This window comes from Sciurus vulgaris (assembly GCF_902686455.1).
Source record: "Sciurus vulgaris genome assembly, chromosome: 9".
Classification (NCBI taxonomy): Eukaryota; Metazoa; Chordata; class Mammalia; order Rodentia; family Sciuridae; genus Sciurus; species Sciurus vulgaris.
In genome coordinates, this window is record NC_136469.1 from 36748494 (window position 1) to 36769668 (window position 21175).

Consider the following 21175-nt stretch of genomic DNA (forward strand, 5'->3'; position numbering starts at 1 on the left):
CAATTAGGGTTGCTATTTTACATAAGTTTCCTTTCACATTCACTGTAAATTCTGATGCAAAGGAAACAGAAAATGGAAAAGCAAAGAAGCTATTTGATTTTAGTGGTTACTAGTGAAAAATTTTCTGGAGCCTAAGTTATATTTCAGAGCTAGGAAAACCTATTAATTATAACTTCTGTTTAGTCAATATTTCAAAAACTCACAAAAGCACTGGAGAGAATGTAGAAGGGTATAAACTTAAGGACTGATTCTATAATACTTTATATCACGAAAATAATTTCTTTTAATAATTTTTTCTCATTTAATAAATTACAAAAATGTAGGTCTATGCCTTAGATCTGCAATTTTACCCCAGGTTTTCAAAACCTTAGTTAAGGAGCAGGGTTGAACTAGGTGGCAGATTCTCTTAATCCCAGAAACTGAGGAAGCTGAAGCAAGAGGATGAAAAGTTCAAGACCCCTTGGCAACTTGACCAGACTTTGACTCAAAATAAAATAAAAATAAAAAGAACTAGGGTGTCTACTCGGTGGTAGAGCATCCCTGAGTTCAGTCCCTAGCATAGGGAGCAGAGAGCAACGGTGGGAGGTGTTCCACAAATTCTAAAGCCTAGTTTTTCAAATTCTCAATATTTTTTGTCTTCACTCCCCAAATGATATTGATAAACAACTAATAGTCCCCAACTAAAGGAGATATACCTTCCTCCTGTGAGTCTCTACCTTAGTTAGCTTCCCTGAGTCTGCCTCCAAAAGGATAGAAAACAAATAATTTCATCATCAAAAAGCTAAAAGTTTTTTTTTGTTTTTTTTGTTTTTTTTTTTTGTTTTGTTTTGTTTTTGCATGTTTTTTGTTTGGGAGATTGAACCCAGGGATACTTTTACCACTAAGCAACAGCACAAGCCTTTGAGAAAGGGTCTTGCTAAATCTTTTAGAGCCTCAGAAAATTGCTGCAGCTAGCCTCAAATTTGCCATTGTCCTGCTTCAGCCTCCTGAGTTGTTGGGGAGTACACCACTGTGCCCAGCTAAGCTACGAGATTTTAGCAAAGAAAAGAGTTAGCAGGTATATATAATTTAGCAGCTACTATAATGCCAAAAAGTAATGATGATGAATTAAGCCATGTTATCGTAAATGTATTTTTTCTTTTATTGTTTTGTTTTCATTTCTTACATTTTAATAGAATCTTTTTATATCTCATGTTATTCCTGGGAGAATTTTCAGCAACTTACAATTAAAGTATAACTAAATCCTCCCTGAAAGAAAGCTCAGCAACCACACACGAAGTTTAGTTCTGAATTTTGTAGTCATTAGGTCAAAGAGGAAAAATAATGGGTTATATAATTCACATAGTCTCATTGGTAAAGCAAACCCAAATGGAGATAAACAGACCAAGTCAGCAAGAGAAGTAAGTTTTTAGCTGATCTTGCACTCTGGAAGAAAATTTGCCACAAGTGTAATTACGTAAGAGAAATTAAACTACACAAGAAATGATGGATCGAAAAATACAGAGGTAATTTTTTTCATCAGTACTTAATAAAGAGCAAATGCATAATTTTTCATTAGAGTCCTCTTGAGGCAATTTGGGGAATTGCAATTAATAATTAAATACCTTTTTCAGACTTGAACACAGTATAAAAAGGGAATGTGATGAATAAAATCTGGGGGTGAAACTTGAATTAAGGTTCCTAATTGTGCCACTTTCTTTAAATCAGATTGTTAGAGGGGCTTATTGGAAATTAAACTGAATATGGCTTATAATCACTTTGGTTAGATGAAAGAATGTAAGGAACCCACATTTTAAAAATCATTTCTCAAGATCAATATCATGGAAAATAATAGTATCCATGATGAACCAATACATTGTCTAAGTTTAAATCTGAAAGATTTGGAAAAAAAATTTTACCAACCTCAATTTTACCACTCAGAGGCTATCATCATCATTTGCTGGTACATTACTTTTATTTTTTTAATTTTGTTGAAATAAATTTTCAAATAACTTCCTGTACAAATCAGTTTTATCAAATTTTCAATTAGCATTTTTGCATAATCAGTTATAAGCTCTTTGGAAATAAAATATGTAATGTTATCTTTTTAAGTGACAGAATCTACTTATTCCTTGTCATTTAATATTTATGTGTTATTGTTTCATTTTGCCCTATTACAGGTAACCCTATACTTAGGATATGGATTATCTTAATTCAGTCTATACATGTGGAAGAAACACTGGATGAATGTTGGTTTCATTGATTTCTTTTTCTGCCCTTCTGTTCTCTCAATCTCGGGACCTTCATCTTCCTCCCCAGCCTTGCCCATTCCACCCTCACAACGTAAACATGCACTCACACAATTGACAGGACTTTAACTTAGCAATCCATGGCAAAATGGGTTCTTCGACTGTTTAATAAAACTGTTTAATAAGAATTCTCAACCGATACATAAATCTGTCCGCGTAACTGGGTTATAATCCTAATCTCCTGTAATCTTGGAAAGAAGTCTCTGCAGTTTCTTGGGAGGAGAGGAGGAACACCTGCCACCACTCACACCTGAGTAAATGGGCCCTTTCCTAACTCGAGGCCTGTAGCCAGCTGTGCTAATTCTTCACAGGAGCCTCTGCTTCACCCTTGAGACAATTGCCTACTCTCTGGAAGCTTTACTGCAAGGATCAGAAACTGGAAGTTTGCAAGCAGAAAATTCTCATAGAAAGTTTTTGGTTTTTGTTTTTTGTTTTTGTTTTTTGTTGTTGTTGTTGTTGTTTTTTTTTGTTTTCTTTTTTTTTGTTTTGTTTTTTTTGTCCAGGATGTTTTAAATTAACTATTCTCATTTTTAAATGGGTAATTATATATAAAACAATTATGTATTTCTGGCATCTTTGTGGATGTTGGTAGCTTTAGCTGCACTCATTTCTATTGTAATTTGGCAACCATTAGGAGAGGTTGATCCATTTGGACACCCAGACACGGTCTATACTGACTTTGCCTGATTCTGATAGATATTGGAGTTTGTAGCCCCTGCCATATAGTTTAAGAGTCTGAGAGTAAACGTATAGGGGAAGTATTCTTCATTGCTCTCAATAATTGTCCATTCCCCATCACAGCAGGATTCAGACTATATCGATTACACTGAACAATAATGAAAACATCATTATGAAGCTCTAATAGACTTCAGATATATTGAATCACATCATTAAGACTCCAGCCCCACAAGATGGCCAAAGGGGTGCATTCCATTCTCTCTCTTGCCAACACCAACAAGAGTAAAAATAGACTTTGCCGAAAAAATATCTTCTCCCATAAATGAAGTTTTAGAGATCCATCATCCCTATATAGACCAAAGAATATTCTTTTTTAAAAAATCCATTGAAAAACTCCTGAATTTTTCAGAAAAAAAAAATTCTCCTCTTCCTTGTCAGTTAAAAATGACTTAGTCCTATAAAAAGTTTTGATAATGCTATTAATAAATACTTCATCTTAAACTGAAGCTTTCACATGAACATCGAACCCCATCACACACCTTGGGTGACATAGAAGCATATGATTTCATTATTTTGCAATAAATAGAAAAGAGCCTCATGCTGTTTCTTAAAAATGGATGGGTTGGTAAATGTGTATGTTTCCAAATGCTAATGTAGCATCCTTTTTAAGTTAAATTGAGAGTAAACTTTGGAACCTTAATTTAAAGCATTGCCCAAATTGCTTAGGTAAGGCAAGCCATACTTTTGTACTAAGTAATATTCTCATAGCTTTTCATTTCTGTCTTTTCATTGCGCTCCTTTTCCTGGTCCCCAACTTTCATCATTTCTTACCACTTCCTCTCCGTTCAGTGCTTGGTTCTGCGCCCAAGTATTGTTTTTGCGGTGGTCTAGAGCTTGACTGTGATGAAGCCAATTTACGAGCCGTTCCATCAGTTTCTTCAAATGTGACTATAATGTAAGTAGAAAAGAATGACTCATCCTTACAGCCAGAACAGTACCTATAAAATTGTTTCATATTTAAGACAGTGTCATTATTAAAAATCATTTTCTTCAAATATGTCACTGTTTCCTAGATCCGTTTTGATTGTTTGTATTCATTTTGCATTTATTAAATGCAAGATTAAATTAAGATTCCACCTTAAATTATCCCAACATATTTTAATCCCTTATAACAATCCCATGAAGTGTTTAAAATCACCATATTTTATCTAAATGAAAGATGTCATCAACTGCATGTGCTATTTTTTTTTAAAAGTCACTTATTAAATCGTTAATAGAACCTTCCTCTTACATAGAAGTTTTTTGTTTTGTTTTGTTTTTGTTTTTTGTATCAGGGATTGAACCCAGGAGTGCTTAACCACTCAGTCACATCCCCACGTTTTTTTTGTTGTTGTTGTTTTTGTTTTTTTTGAGACAGGATCTCGCTAAGTTGCATAGGGCCTCAGTAATTTGCTGAGACTGGTCTGGAACTTGCAGTCCTCCTGCCTCAACCTCCCAAACTGCTGGGATTATAGGCATTAGCCAGCACATCTGGCTTCTGCATAGAATTTTTACTTGCAACTTATTCAAAGAGTTCTTTTAGAATTTATTGGGCATAAGTTTTAATACACTCTCAGATACAAATAAAACCAAGCAAAATAAGTTCGATAAATATTCCCTGAATTTTATATCTAAATTCGCACTTCCAAATCACATTTTGAATCAGAGATATTGACATTGTTTTTTTTCCTAACTATTCAAACTTACATGTGTACAGAAGATCATTCTCATAATAAATTATTTGTTTATTTTAGTATTTGTGGTTCTAAGTTTCTAGTAGTACTAATTTGAATTCAACCAGACCTCAGCAACAGAACACATACATTTGGCTGAGACTTTTAAAAAGAAATCAGTGGAAGATGGATATTTAGATATCAATATTTTTACTGATTTTTTTCATCCAAATGTTTTGATGCCTTGTGGTTCTGGCTTTTGGGTATAAGGGGACAAAATAAGAGTTTACAAAGTTGGCAAACCTTACCTTTCTCAAACCAAATTACTTGTACAACTCATATGATTGACATATAAAGAATGGAAGAGCACAGCGCAGAGGTCCTGTGAATGGTGGTACCCTCAATCACAGAAACTGGGGAAATAGCAACCTGCAAACATGAACTGAGAACATCCGGTAGTTAAACCACAAAAACTTGTTTCCCAAAGAAAGTAACATTCCCACCTGAACTAAGGAAAGAGAAAAGCTCTCCAACATTCTGTTCTCTACTTGCTTCCCCACTGCTCTTCTTTATAGTAATTAGTCCTACTTTAAAAAGATGATTTCCCCAAAGAAACTGAGGTCCTGTGAAGAGTTTCTGTGCTTTAAATTTTAACTGGAAATGCTGAGTATAAGAATTTATCATATTTCAATCTATTGTCAAAGAAAAAAAATCAGTATCACCCCCACTTGCTTAATATCAAATTATTACAAAATTCAAATCAGAGAATATCACAATGCTGCCAACCTTGGTTTTCATTTTCCCCAAGAAAGATCTGAATCCATTCTTCAACAATTCAACTAACCTTTGGAAAAGAAAAAAAACAGGAAGAAAACTGGAGGGATAGAGGAGGATGAGCTAACTTCCTAGAAAGACCATGTGCATCCAAAGGGTGAATAATTCAGTTGAATTAATTCTGATTTTAAAAAAAAACCTGTTCTGGCCCAATACATATGTGCATGCATGCATACACACATACATAAAGAGATGTGTGTAAGCCTTTGGCCTTCCAGTTTCCAATCCCAGTATTAAAACATACAAGGATCTTTGAGAATGCTTAGCTACAAGAAGGCAAGGAAGAAGGAGGGATCAACACTGATTTCAAGTTTTCCCTGCCAAATAATAGAGAATGGAATGGAAAGTCATAACTGAGGACAATTAGGACTCTAATGTCAATTTTTTTTCAATTTGAAATTAACAGGTCACACAGTAGAAATTTCCAATAGACATTTGGAAATTCTGGAAAGATATAAGCATAATGCTCAAGAGTTTATACATTTTATTTATGATTTGTTGAAAAACAGCATTCTCTAGTTCCATCCATTCACCTGTAAATGCCATAATTTCATTCTTCTTTAAGGCTGAGTAATATTCCATTGTGCATATGTACCACATTTTCTTTATCCATTAGCAGATGCTGATCCATGGGGATGGGGGATAGGGAAGAATGAACTTCGGATTGTGCAGAGGGGAGTGAGGGGAGGGTGGAGAGGTGGGATAGGAAGGATGGTAGAATGAGACAGACATTATTACCCTATATACATGTATGATTACACTACTAGTGTGACTCAGCACCATGTCCAGCCAGAGGAATGAGAAGTTATGCTCCATTTGCGTACAATGTGTCAAATGCATTCTACTGTCAAGTAACTAATTAGAACAAATAAAAAAATAAAATAAATAAATTTTTAAAAGTAAGGAAAAAAGAAAAACAGCATTCTCATGCTAGGGGTATATTTCAGTGGTGGAGCTCTTGTCTGGCTGCACAAGGACTGAGTGCAATCCACAGTACTGGGAGGAGAAGGGTGGGGGGGGGTGGAATATGTTACTTTGTACTTTGGGTTTGGGTTGAACCACTTGACCTCCAGTTGTTCACTTTTACTGTTCTCTACAGAACACTGACTCAGCTGTCATAGCTTGCCCAGTCTGCTAGTTCAATTCCATAAGGAAAAAGAACTCCAGGCTTTACAGCAAACACATTAAAAAACTAAATATCAAATTTCATTACTGTTTTAGTTTCAGTTTTTAAGTGGAAACTCTTAGAGGAAAATGTCAGAAAGGAATTAAATCATATATAAGTAAAGTACAAAGAAGCCTATAATCCAAGGAGCATTTACTGAAGTTGGGACTTGTTGAAAGTATTTCACATAAATGCTACAGAATGAAACAGACAGATAGATATGAATATTTATACGTTGTTCTAGCTTTCTAAACATTAACTTTGTTCAAGAATTGACTTTAAGATCCTAGAATTTAATCACTAAACTACATATACAATCCTAAGAGCTTTCTTTATAAAAACCAAAGCTCACTCTGATAATAACAAAACCAGTCAGTTTCTCTGTCACACACAATATATATACATATGTGCACGTGTATCTATATGAACATATGTGCATGCATATATATATGCACACACACACATATATATGCCTTTGTGAAAAGTCAAATTTATAATATCAAATTTTTAAGTATAATTATCTATTATATTTTAAAAGTACTTTCTTTTATTTTGGGTGCTGGGGACTAAACCCAGGGACTCATGCATGCCAGCCAAGCACTTTACCATTGAACCACAACCTCAACCCTTAAAAGTATTTTGGTTTGTCTTCATCAAAGAAAACAGCATCTTCTTGTTTCCATTCAAAAGGATATTTTGAAAATATAAATAATGCTAAATGTTAGAATATTTGGTATTATTTAGAAAGATATAACCTATAAATCGTAGGCATTCTGCATTAATAATGACACAACTTTCTAAGAAACATTTCTTAGGAGTCCTTGAATGAATTTCCCTTGCCTCTGCAGTAGCCCTCCCTGTGTACCTACAATTAGCCTCTTCCTCTGGGGTCTCTCCTAGAACTTAATATGCATTTCTCTTAGATATGTTAAACATGCTTCCTTAGTCTTGGGATTCTCAAAACTTCTCTGTCAGAAAAACGGAAATGCATATTTCCATCATTTCCACGGGGTCCTACACCATGATTTTTTAATGTATCCTCCAAAATTCTAATAGTTTAATGATCTCTAAATAAATGTTTTTTAAAGAATTTATAAGTATGTAAATATAATAAAAATATAATACGCTAGTTACTTTTAAAGTCCTGAGTTGTAAGACTGAAAAAAAAAAAAAGTCTCTTTTTGTAGATAAAGTATGTCCTTTGTCCTCCAAATAGAGTATAATGTTCTTAAGGACAGAGTACAAGTGGTAGGCATTCAACACATGCTTTTTGTGTGTGTGTGTGTGTGTGTGTGTGTGTGTTGTTGGGGACTGAACCCAGGGCCTTGTGCTTGCAAGGCAAGCACTCTATCAGTTGATCTATTTCCCCAGCCCCAACACATGCTTTTTAAGAAAAATGAATGAATGAATGAAAGAGTGAGTGAGTGAATACATTTTTAAAAACACACTAAACTTTCATCTAGATGCTTAAGTCAAACCCAAACATTTAACAATTTATCTTTACATATACAAACAATTAAACAGGACAGGAAGCAGCACCTGGAATCTAAACCAAATGAGAATCATTATTAGAAAGGATTCCCAGTTAGCTGAGGAGATGCCTGGCAGCTGAGGGGTGGATTGAAGAGAGGGTGGATAGTGAAGCAACCATTGGCATTGATTTAAAAAAAACTCAACGGATTTACTAAAAAAAAAAAAATCATAAATCAAATGATATCTTTAGAGCAGCGTTCTTAACATTTTTTTTTCTTTTCTTTTATTGTCCTCCTTCCCCCAGGAGCCTTTTAAGATTTTTTTTATTCTGTTTTTACCCCTCCTGTGGATTTTAATACTATAGACATACTGTATATCTCCTCATGTATATCCCTGCTTTATGGATTTAAAAAGTAAGGTTTTTTTAATCCGTAAGAACCAACCTTTACCCCATTGAGAATGAATGGCCTTCTAGACTCTATCACAGTGTTTCTCAAATTAAATTCCAATAATGTTTTCTGGGAGGTTTGAGAAATCATCTTCCTTTAAGAATTTCTTACCAAGTTTAAGCAACACTGGTCTAAAACCTAAACGTTACTGCCTGTTGTATGACACAGTCTTAATCTAAGTTGATCTAACCTCCGGACAATGCAATCTATTGCTCACTTATCAATAAATATCTACTCCTTCATGCAATATGATGATAGTACTAATAATAACATGGCATGATTAATCTTCTGATCCAAATCTCTTCCTTCACAGTTAGAGAGACTGACTTGGAAAGGTTATCACTAGTTCATGCAAGGGACCCCAGCTTAGTCTTGGTTTTTTGTTTTTGTTTTTTTGTTGTTGTTGTTAACTTGGCTTGTTTTGTTTCTAGTACATTGCATTGCTTTTGTTTTTAAAAAGATTAAGATTTAAAATTTTTCCAGTAGAGCCACAATTATGCTGCACTGGTCTGTGGCAAACTTCTTAAATTGTGATACAAGGGGAAATCTATCCAAACAACTTATTGGGAGTGAAATGAACACTTCTTGAGTAAACATAGTTCAACGGTAGGTACTAATTATCAGTTCCCTTCATAATTAATTTTAAGGTGGTGAATGCAGGCAATGATATATCTAAAATCACAAACTGAGCTTTTGAGTATATTTCAAACAGAAAACACTGTTTTCATTGTCACAATCAGATGCCTTCTGATGCTTATAATAAAAGTAGAGAATACAATGAAATCAATTTTCTCCAAATTTATTATTTTTGAAGTTTTTTTATTAAAATCATAAATTTACATAGGGCAATGTTGTTTGAATGATTCTGTGCTTTTTTTTCCCTTCCCCCCCTACCCCTCCCACCCTCTTTTCCCTCTATACAGTCCTTCCTTTCTCCATTTCTACCACCCTCTTTATCCCCAACCCTAAACCTAACCCTAACCCTAACTGTAACCCCTCCCACCCCCCAATTATATGTCCTCATCCGCTTATCAGCGAGATCATTCGTCCTTTAGTTTTTTTGAGATTGGCTTATCTCACTTAGCATGATATTCTCCAATTTCATCCATTTGCCTACAAATGCCATAATTTTATCATTCTTCATGGCTGGAGTAATATTCCATTGTATTATATGCCACAGTTTCTTTATCCATTCATCAACTGAAGGGCATCTAGGTTGGTTCCACAATCTGGCTATTGTGAATTGAGCAGCTATGAACATTGATGTGGCTGTATCTCTGTAGTATGCTGATTTTAAGTCCTTTGGGTATAGGCCAAGGAGTGGGATGGCTGGGTCAAATGGTGGTTGCATTCCAAGCTTGCTGAGGAATCTCCATACTGCTTTCCAGAGTGGCTGCACTAATTTGCAACCCCACCAGCAATGTATGAGTGTACCTTTTTCCCCACATCCTCACCAACACCTATTGTTGATTGTGTTCTTGATAATTGCCATTCTAATTGGGCTGAGATGAAATCTTAGGGTAGTTTTGATTTGCATTTCTCTTATTACTAGAGATGTTGAACATTTTTTCATATATCTGTTGATTGCTTGTACATCTTCTTCTGTGAAGTGTCTGTTCATTTCCTTAGCCCATTTGTTGATTAGATTATTTGTATTCTTGGTGTAGAGTTTTTTTGAGTTCTTTATAGATTCTGGAAATTAGCACTCTATCTGAAGTATGAGTGGCAAAGATATTCTCCCACTCTGTAGGCTCTCTCTTCACATTACTGATAGTTTCCTTTGCTGAGAGAAAGCTTTTTAGTTTGAATCTATCCCAGTTGTTGATTCTTGCTTTTATTTCTTGTGCTATGGGAGTCCTGTTAAGGAAGTCTGATCCTAAGCCAACAAGTTGAAGGTTTGGACCTACTTTTACTTCTATAAGATGCAGGATCTCTGGTCTGATTCCGAAGCCCTTGATCCATTTTGAATTGAGCTTTGTGCAGGGTGAGAGATAGGGGTTTAATTACATTCTGTTGCATATGGTTTTCCAGTTTTCCCAGCACCATTTGTTGAAGAGGCTATCTTTTCTCCATTGCATATTTTTGGAATTGTCTAGTATGAGAAAATTGTATTTATTTGGGTTTGTGTCCATGTCCTCTATTCTGTACCATTGATCTACCTGTCTATTTTGGTACCAATACCATGCCGTTTTTGTTACTATTGCTTTGTAATAGAGTTGAAGATCTGGTATTGCGATACCCCTGCTTCGCTCTTTCTACTGAGGATTGCTTTAGCTATTCTGGGTTTCTTATTCTTCCAGATGAATTTCATAATTGCTTGCTCTATTTCTGTAAGGTACATCATTGGGATTTTAATTGGAATTGCATTGAATCTGTATAGCACTTTTGGTAGTATGGCCATTTTGACAATATTAATTCTGCCTATCCAAGAACATGAGAGATCTTTCCATCTTCTAAGGTTTTCTTTAATTTCTTTATTTAGTGTTCTATAGTTCTCACTGTAGAGGTCTTTCACCTCTTTTGTGAGATTGATTCCCAAGTATTTTATTTTGTTCGAAGCTATAGTGAATGGGGTAGTTTTCCTAATTTCTCTTTCTGAAGATTCATCACTTATGTATAAAAATGCGTTGGATTTATGGGCATTGATCTTGTAACCTGCTACTTTACTGAATTCACTTATGAGTTCTAAGAGTTTTCTGGTGGAATTTCCAGGTTTCTCTAAATATATAATCATGTCATCAGCAAACAGGGATAGTTTGAGTTCTTCTTTTCCAATTCGTATCCCTTTAATTTCTTTGGTTTGTCTAATTGCTCTGGCTAGAGTCTCAAGAACGATGTTGAATAGAAGTGGTGAAAGAGGGCATCCCTGCCTTGTTCCAGTTTTTAGGGGGAATGCTTTCAGTTTTTCACCATTTAGAATGATATTGGCCATGGGCTTAGCGTAGATGGCCTTTACAATGTTAAGGAATGTTCCCACTACCCCAATTTTTTCTAGTGTTTTGCTGTATTTTATCGAATGCTTTTTCTGCATCTATTGAAATAATCATGTGATTCTTAACTTTTAGTCTGTTTATATGGTGAATGACATTTATTGATTTCCGGATGTTGAACCAACCTTGCATCCCTGGGATAAAACCCACTTGACTGTGGTGCACGATCTTTTTAATATATTTTTGTATGCGATTTGCTAAAATTTTGTTGAGAATTTTTGCGTCGATGTTCATTAAGGATATTGGTCTGAAATTTTCTTTCCTCATTGTGTCTCTTTCTGGTTTAGGTATCACGGTGATACCCGTCTGGTCCCGGACTTTTCTTTGTTGGTAGGCTTTTGATGACCTCTTCTATTTCATTGCTTGAAATTGATTTATTTAAGTTGTGTATGTCCTCCTCGTTCAGTTTAGGTAATTCATATGTCTCTAGAAACTTGTTGATGTCTTTGAGGTTTTCTGTTTTGTTGGAGTATAGATTTTCAAAATAGCTTCTAATTATGTTTTGTATTTCACTCGTGTCTGTTGTGATATATCCTTGTTCATTCCGAATTTTAGTAATTTGAGTTTTCTCCCTCTTTCTCTTTGTTAGTGTGGCTAAGGGTTTATCAATTTTGTTTATTTTTTCAAGGAACCCACTATTTATTTTGTTATTTTTCCGATTGTTTCTTTTGTTTCAATTTTGTTGATTTCGGCTCTGATTTTAACTATTTCCTGTCTTCTACTACTTTTGGTGTTGGTCTGCTCTTCTTCTTCTAGGGCTTTGAGCTGTAGGGTTAAGTCGTTTATTTGTTGATTTCTACTTCTTTTGTTGAATGCGCCCATGAAATAAATCTTCCTCTAAGTACTGCTTTCATAGTGTCCCAGAAATTTTGATGTGTCTTTGTTCTGGTTTACCTCTAAGAATTTTTTTATTTCCCTCCTGATGTCTTCTGTTATCCATTCATCATATAATAGTGTATTATTTAATCTCCAAATATTGGAGAAGTTTCTGTTTTTTATTCTGTCATTTATTTCTAATTTCAATCCATTATGATCTGATAGAGTACAAGGTAGTATCTCTATCTTCTTGTATTTGCTAACAGTAGCTTTGTGGCATAAAATATGGTCTATTTTAGAGAAGGATCCATGTGCTGCTGAGAAGAAAGTGTATTCGTTCTTTGTTGGATGGTATATTCTATATAAGTCAGTTAAGTCTAAATTATTGATTGTGTTATTGAGATCTATGGTTTCTTTATTCAATTTATGTTTGGACGATCTATCCAGTGGTGAGGGAGGTGTGTTAAAATTGCCTAGTATTATTGTGTTGTGGTCTATTTGATTTCTTGAATTGAGAAGGATTTGTTTGACGTACATGGATGAGCCAATGTTCGGGGCATAGATATTTACGATTGTTATGTCTTGCTGATTTATGCTTCCCTTAAGTAGTATGTAATGTCCTTCTTTATCCCTTCTGACTAGTTTTGGCTTGAAGTCCACATTCTCTGAAATGAGGATGGATACTCCAGCTTTTTTGCTGAGTCCATGTGCATGGTATGTTTTTTCCCATCCTTTCACCTTTAGTCTATGGGTATCTCTTTCTATGAGATGAGTCTCTTGCAGGGAGCATATTGTTGGATTTTTCTTTTTAATCCAATCTGCCAGTGTATGTCTTTTGATTGATGAGTTCAGGCCATTAACATTCAGGGTTATTATTGTGATATGATTTGTATTCCCAGTCATTTGACTCATTTTTGTTTTTTGACATGATTTGGTTTCTCCTTTCTTTGCCTATTCCTTTAGGCTAGTTCCTCCGTTGCTGATTTGCATTGTTGTTTTTCATCTCTTCCTCATGGAATATTTTGCTAAAAATGTTCTGTAATGCCAGCTTTCTCTTTGTAAATTCCTTTAGTTTTTGTTTATCATGGAAGGATCTTATTTCATTGTCAAATCTGAAAGTAAGTTTTGCTGGGTATAAGATTCTTGGTTGGCATCCGTTTTCTTTTTTTTTTTTTATTGTAAACAAATGGGATACATGTTGTTTCTCTGTTTATACATTGCATAAAGGCATACCATTTGTGTAATCATAAATTTACATAGAGTAATGTTGTTTGATTCATTCTGTTATTTTTTCCCTTCCCCCCACCCCTCCCACCCCTCTTTACCCTCTATACAGTACTTCCTTCCTCCATACTTGCCCCCCTCCCTAACCCTAACTCTAACCCTAACACTAACCCTTCCCTCCCCCCCATTATGTGTCATCCTCCACTTATTAGCGATATCATTCGTCCTTTGGCTTTTTGAGATTGGCTTATCTCACTTAGCATGATATTCTCCAATTTCATCCATTTGCCTACAAATGCCATAATTTTATCATTCTTCATGGCGGAGTAATATTCCATTGTATATATATACCACGGCTTCTTTATCCACTCATCAATTGAAGGGCATCTAGGTTGGTTCCACAGTCTGGCTATTGTGAATTGAGCAGCTATGAACATTGATGTGGCTGTATCTCTGTAGTATGCTGATTTTAAGTCCTTTGGGTATAGGCCAAGGAGTGGGATAGCTGGGTCAAATGGAGGGTCCATTCCAAGTTTTCTAAGGAATCTCCACACTGCTTTCCATAGTGGCTGCACTAATTTGCAGCTCCACCAGCAATGTATGAGTGTACCTTTCTCCCCCACATCCTCGCCAACACCTGTTGTTGCTCGTATTCTTGATAATCGCCATTCTAATGGGGTGAGATGGAATCTTAGGGTGGTTTTGATTTGCATTTCTCTTATTACTAGAGATGTTGAACATTTTTCCATATGTTTGTTGATTGCTTGTAGATCTTCTTCTGTGAAGTGTCTATTCATTTCCTTAGCCCATTTGTCGACTGGATTATTTGAATTCTTGGAGTAGAGTTTTTTGAGTTCTTTATAGATTCTGGAGATTAGTGCTCTATCTGAAGTATGATTGGCAAAGATATTCTCCCACTCTGTAGGCTCTTTCTTCGCATTGTTGATAGTTTCCTTTGCTGAGAGAAAGCTTTTTAGTTTGAATCTATCCCAGTGGTTGATTCTAGCTTTTATTTCTTGTGCTATGGAAGTCCTGTTAAGGAAGTCTGATCCTAGACCACAAGGTGAAGATTTGGACCTACTTTTTCTTCTATAATCTGCAGGGGTCTCTGGTCTGATTCCGAAGGTCCTTAATCCATTTTGAGTTTAGTTTCGTGCATGGTGGAGAGATATGGTTTAGTTTCATTCTGTTGCATATGGATTTCCAATTCTCCCAGCACCATTTTGTTGAAGAGGCTATCTTTTCTCCATTGCATATTTTGGCACCTTGTCTAGTATGAGAAAATTGTATTTATTTGGGTTTGTGTCCGTGTCCTCTATTCTATACCATTGATCTACCTTTTTATTTTGGTACCAATACCATGCCGTTTTTGTTACTATTGCTTTGTAGTAGAGTTGAAGATCTGGTATTGCAATACCCCCTGTTTCACTCTTCCTGCTAAGGATTGCTTTAGCTATTCTGGGTTTCTTCTTCTTCCAGATGAATTTCATAATTGCTTGCTCTATTTCTGTAAGGTACATCATTGGGATTTTAATTGGAATTGCATTGAATTTGTATAGCACTTTAGGTAGTATGGCCATTTTGACAATATTAATTCTTCCTATCCAAGAACATGGAAGATCTTTCCATCTTCTAAGGTGTTCTTTAATTTCTTTCTTTAGTGTTGTATAGTTCTCATTGTAGAGGTCTTTCACCTCTTTTGTGAGATTGATTCCCAAGTATTTTATTTTGTTCGAAGCTATTGTGAATGGGGTAGTTTTCCTAATTTCTCTTTCTGAAGATTCATCACTTATGTATAAAAATGCGTTGGATTTATGGGCATTGATCTTGTAACCTGCTACTTTACTGAATTCACTTATGAGTTCTAAGAGTTTTCTGGTGGAATTTCCAGGTTTCTCTAAATATATAATCATGTCATCAGCAAACAGGGATAGTTTGAGTTCTTCTTTTCCAATTCGTATCCCTTTAATTTCTTTGGTTTGTCTAATTGCTCTGGCTAGAGTCTCAAGAACGATGTTGAATAGAAGTGGTGAAAGAGGGCATCCCTGCCTTGTTCCAGTTTTTAGGGGGAATGCTTTCAGTTTTTCACCATTTAGAATGATATTGGCCATGGGCTTAGCGTAGATGGCCTTACAATGTTAAGGAATGTTCCCACTACCCAATTTTTTCTAGTGTTTTGCTGTATTTTTATCGAATGCTTTTCTTGCATCTATTGAAATAATCATGTGATTCTTGACTTTAAGTCTATTAATGTGGTGAATTACGTTTATTGATTTCCTGATGTTTAACCAACCTTGCATCCCTGGGATGAAACCAACTTGATCAGGTGCACTATCTTTTTAATATGTTTTGTATGCGATTTGCTAAAATTTTGTTGAGAATTTTTGCATCGATGATCATTAAGGATATTGGTCTGAAATTTTTCTTTCCTTGATGAGTCTCTGTCTGGTTTAGGTATCAGGGTGATATTGGCTTCATAGAATGAGTTTTGGGAGGGTTCCCTCCTCTTCTATTTTATGGGATACTTTGAGAAGTATTGGAATGAGCTCTTCTTTAAAGGTTTGTAGAACTCGGCTGAGAACCATCTGGTCCCGGACTTTTCTTTGTTGGTAGGCTTTTGATGACTTCTTCTATTTTAGTACTTGAAATTGGTCTATTTAAATTGTTTATGTCCTCCTCGTTCAGTTTTAGGCAATTCATATGTCTCTAGAAACTGTTGATGCCTTCAAATTTTCTATTTTGTTGGAGTATAGATTTTCAAAATAGCTTCTAAATATGTTTTGTATTTCAATCCTGTCTGTTGTGATATTTCCTTGTTCATTCCGAATTTTAGTGATTTGGGTTTTCTCTCGTCTTCTCTTTGTTAGTGTGGCTAAAGGTTTATCGATTTTGTTTATTTTTTCGAAGAACCAACTATTTATTTTGTCAATTTTTTGTATTGTTTCTTTGTTTCAATTTCATTGATTTCAGCTCTGAGTTTAACTATTTCCTGTCTTCTACTACTTTTGGTGCTGTTCTGTTCTTCTTTTTTCTAGGGCTTTGAGCTGTAGTGTTTAGGTCGTTTATTTGTTGAGTTTTACTTCTTTTATTAAATGCGCTCCATGAAATAAATTTCCCTCTAAGTACTGCTTTCATAGTGTCCAGAGATTTTGATATGATGTTTCTTTGTTCTCATTTACCTCTAAGAATTTTTTAATTTCCTTCCTAATATCTTCTGTATCCATTCATCATATAATAGCATATTGTTTAATGTCCAGATGTTGGAATAGTTTCTGTGTTTACTCTTTCATTATTTCTAACTTCAATCCATTATGATCTGATAGAATACAAGGTAGTGTCTCTATCTTCTTGTATTTGCTAACATTAGCTTTGTGGCATAATATATGGTCTATTTTAGAGAAGGATCCATGTGCTGCTGAGAAGAAAGTGTATTCGCTGTTGGTTGGATGGTATATTCTATAAATGTCCGTTAAGTCTACATTATTGATTGTGTTATTGAGATCTATGGTTCTTTGTTCAATTTTTGTCTGGAAGATCTGTCCAGTGGTGAGAGAGGCATGTTAAAATCACCTAGTATTATTGTGTATGGTCTATTTGGTTTCTGAAATTGAGAAGGATTTGTTTGACATACATGGATGAGCCACTGTTTGGGGCATAGATGTTTATGATGTTATATCTTGCTGATTTATGCTTCCCTTAAGCAGTATGAAATGACCTTCTTTATCCCTTCTGACTAACTTTGGCTTGAAGTCCACATTATCGGAAATGAGGATGGATACTCCAGCTTTTTTTGCTGAGTCCATTGTGCATGGTATGTTGTTTCCCCATCCTTTCACCTTTAGTCTATGGGTATCTTTTTCTATGAGGTGAGTCTCTTGCAGGCAACATTGTTGGATCTTTCTTTTTGATCCAATCTGCCAGTCTATGTCTTTTGATTGATGAATTCAGGCCATTAACATTCAGGGTTATTATAGAGATATGATTTGGTTTCCTGGTCATTTGGTTCATTTTTTAAATTTTATTTATTTATTTGTTTTGACACAACTTGTTTTCCTCCTTTATTTGACAATTCCTTTAGGATAATTCCCTCCCTTTTGCTGATTTGCTTCTTGTTTTTCATCTCTTCCTCATGGAATATTTTGCTGAGATGTTCTGTAATGCTGGCTTTCTTTTTGTAAATTCTTTTAGCTTTTGTTTATCATGGAAGGATTTTATTTCATCGTCAATTTGAAGTTAAGTTTTGCTGGGTATAAGATTCTTGGTTGGCATCCATTTTCTTTCAGGGCTTGAAAAATGTTGTTCCAGGCCCTTCTAGCTTTTAGGGTCTGGATTGAAAAATCTGCTGATATTCTTATTGGTTTCCCCCCTGAATGTAATTTGATTCTTTCTCTCGCAGCCTTTAAAATTCTGTCTTTATTTTGTATGTTAGGTATTTTCATAATAATGTGCCTTGGTGTGGGTCTGTTGTAATTTTGTATATTTGGAGTCCTATAAGCCTCTTGTACTTGGTTTTCCATTTTCATTCTTCAGATTTGGGAAATTTTCTGATATTATTTCATGAATAGATTATTCATTCCTTTGGTTGTTTCTCTAAACCTTCCTCAATCCCAATAATTCTTAAATTTGGCCTTTTCATGATATCCCTAATTCTTGTAGATTCTGTTCATGATTTCTTACCATCTTTTCTGTTTGGTCAACTTTGATTTCAAGATTAAATATTTTGTCTTCAATATCTGAGGTTCTGTCTTCCAAGTGTTCTATCCTATTGGTTATGCTTTCTATAGAGTTTTTAACTTGGTTTATTGTTTCCTTCATTTCAAGGATTTCTGTTTGTTTGTTTTTTCAGTATCTCTAATCTTCATTGAAGTGAGCACTGCATGTGCTCTTTCATCTCCTCATTCAATACCTGCATTGCTCTTCATCTCCTCGTTTGCTTCCCTGATTGTTTTAATTATGTACATTCTGAACTCCCTTTCTGACATTTATTTCTTCTGCTGTGCTGTCATTGGGTTTTATTGATATAGTATCTAGGTTTGTTTGGGACATTTTCTCTCCCTTGTTTTCTTCCCTTGTTTGTCAGATGTCAGTGGGACTCTGTGATATTGCAGATTTCCTCTATTGGCTTATAGTGTCTCTGTAGATTTCCAGTGTATCACCTCCCAGCCTTCAGTAGCCTGAAGTCTTGGAGGAACTTGATAATGCAGTGCTTCCGAAGAAAGCTGCCCCTAGCCCACTACTGGTTCCAGGGCTTGGAGCTGGCTCTGAGTGGAAAGGCTCTCACTAGGGGGCCTGCTCCGAGAAGCTGGCCGTGTGGGAGGAGCCCACTGCCGGAGTGCGCAGGGCTGCCTGAGGAAGACTCTAGCTGCCCTGCCCTACTCTAATAAGCCGCCTGAATCCGGGCCTGCCACCCGGGCCGAGCTTCACCTGGTGGGGGAGACTCACCCTGTGGTCCTATTTTAGTCCGAGTCTCTCAATGCCTCCCCTTCTTGAATCCTGGGTTCTGGAGCGACTGGAAATGCAGTCACCCTCTAGTCCGCCATCTTGGATCGCCCGGTGGAAAAAGCCTGCGGCTGGAGGGGGCAGGGCCGCCTGGAGAGGTCTCTGGCTGCCCTGCCCTGGTCGCAGAGGCTGCTTGCGCGTCGGAGCTCTCTGCTGGCTTGGGGACTTGTGGCTGGCTGTGTGTGGAAAGGCTCTCACTGGGCGGTCTGCTCCGAGAAGCTAGCCTAGAAAGGCGCTTCCCGCCAAAGGGAGCCTGGCTGCTTGGGGAAGTCCCTGGCTGCCCTGTCCTGGTCTCTGAAGCAACCTGGGGGCCGGAGCTCGCAGCGCGCTGGCTCAGGGACTTGGAGCTGGTTCTGTGCAGAAAGGCTGTCACTGGGGGACCTGCTCCGAGAAGCTGGAGAATCTGGCCCTTTGGGAGGAGCCCACCGCCAGAGTGCGCAGGGCTGCCTGGGGAAGACTCTAGCTTCCCTGCCCTACTCTAATAAGCCGCCTGAATGCAGTCCTGCCGCCCAGGCCGAGCTTCACCCAGTGGGGTAGACTCACCCCATGGCTCTATTTTAGTCCGAGTCTCTCAATGCCTCCCCTTCTTGAATCCAGGGTTCTGGAGCGACTGGAGATGCAGTCACCCTCTAGTCCGCTATCTTGGATCGCCCCGTGGAAAAAGCCTATTTTTTAGTTTTTTATCAGAATTATAATGTAATCTAAATTTAAGAAAATCTGAATATATTTAACAATACAAAATTGACAAATCTAATTCAAATGACACTATGAATATGAAAGTGACATCATGAAGAAAAATGTTTCCTGAAATCTAGTGCTAAAGTAAATACAGTTTATAGTTATCTATGTTGTAATTTAAAAGCAAGAAAGTGAGGGGAAGCAATAAGAAAACTTTAAGTACATTTATATTTATTTCAGGTCACTCCAGTGGAACAACTTAAGAAAGCTTCCTCCCGATGGCTTCAGGAAGTACCATCATCTTCAGAAGCTGTAAGAAAAAAAATTAAATTCATGATATTAAAATTAACTAACATTTTTGGGTGGTAGAACCCAACACTTATACCATTGCTTAAATCTAATCTCCCTTCAGGGAATTATTTAGCTGTTACCTGGAGACTTTTCTGAGTAGTTCTAGAAGGCATTCTAGAAAAAACCTGAAATACCTATTCCCAAATAGACAGGAGCATGTGTGCAGTGAATTCTCTACCACACTCCCCCAAAATGGAAATATGTATTCAGGAGCTTTTACTCTGCATCAGCCTAGCGTGGATCCCCTCAGTACCCAGCTTAGAGAAAGATGCAATGATCTTTTGCCAAATTTGCCATCAAGATTAAAAAGGGAAGTATTTTCTTCCATAAGTTCACAAATTCAGTCTCTACATAACACAGCAAGTCATGGTTTTCCTCTTGGCAGGTTCTAGGGGGAACTCGATTCCATTTCACGTTGGCCTTGTCAGTGGTTTGATGTAGGTCTCGGTGGTATCTGACATGACTGTTCCCCTTCAGCGTAGAGTTATGTGTGTACTCTCAACATCCACAGTGACCCAGGTGATGTTTATCTGTGATTTAGGTTAACTTTGTGGCTAAATCTTATTGTCATATACTTGAATCATTGTGTTAACTATATCGCTAAATCGCAGGAGATAGAAAGTATCTCAGAATTCCTCAGGTCATTTTCATAGATGTATTGGATTTAGTTTCCATTTTATACCAGAGAAACCTGGTGTATGATTACATGTCTGCACTTTTTTAAAGACAAGTGAAAATAGAGTAGAATCAAAATAAAAAATAACTACTTCATTCAGTTAAATGTTCTAAAACCTTAGCTAATCTGCAGGAAAATCTATTTCATGCTTGAAAATTAAAATTTGAATGCAAATGACTTTTCAGAACTTCTTGCTGAACATTAATCAATCAACAGAGCTGTTCAAAATTAGCCCTCTAATGTGCCAGAGGCCCTGGCTTTGATCCCTAACACCACCAAAAGTAATAGTAATAATAAAATAGATTAAATTAAATTTTAAAATTAAGCCTAATACAAAAACTT

The 21175-nt window shown here is 36.2% G+C and overlaps 1 protein-coding gene across 1 annotated transcript in view; it reads left to right on the plus strand.

The window, feature by feature from the left end:
- Window positions 1-21175, plus strand: part of RXFP1 (relaxin family peptide receptor 1) — a 127331-nt gene that overhangs the window by 65341 nt on the left and 40815 nt on the right. The window contains 3 exon segments of the mRNA XM_079153950.1: window positions 2160-2228; window positions 3816-3921; window positions 20047-20118. Of these exon segments, the coding sequence (XP_079010076.1) occupies window positions 2160-2228; window positions 3816-3921; window positions 20047-20118 (247 nt within the window).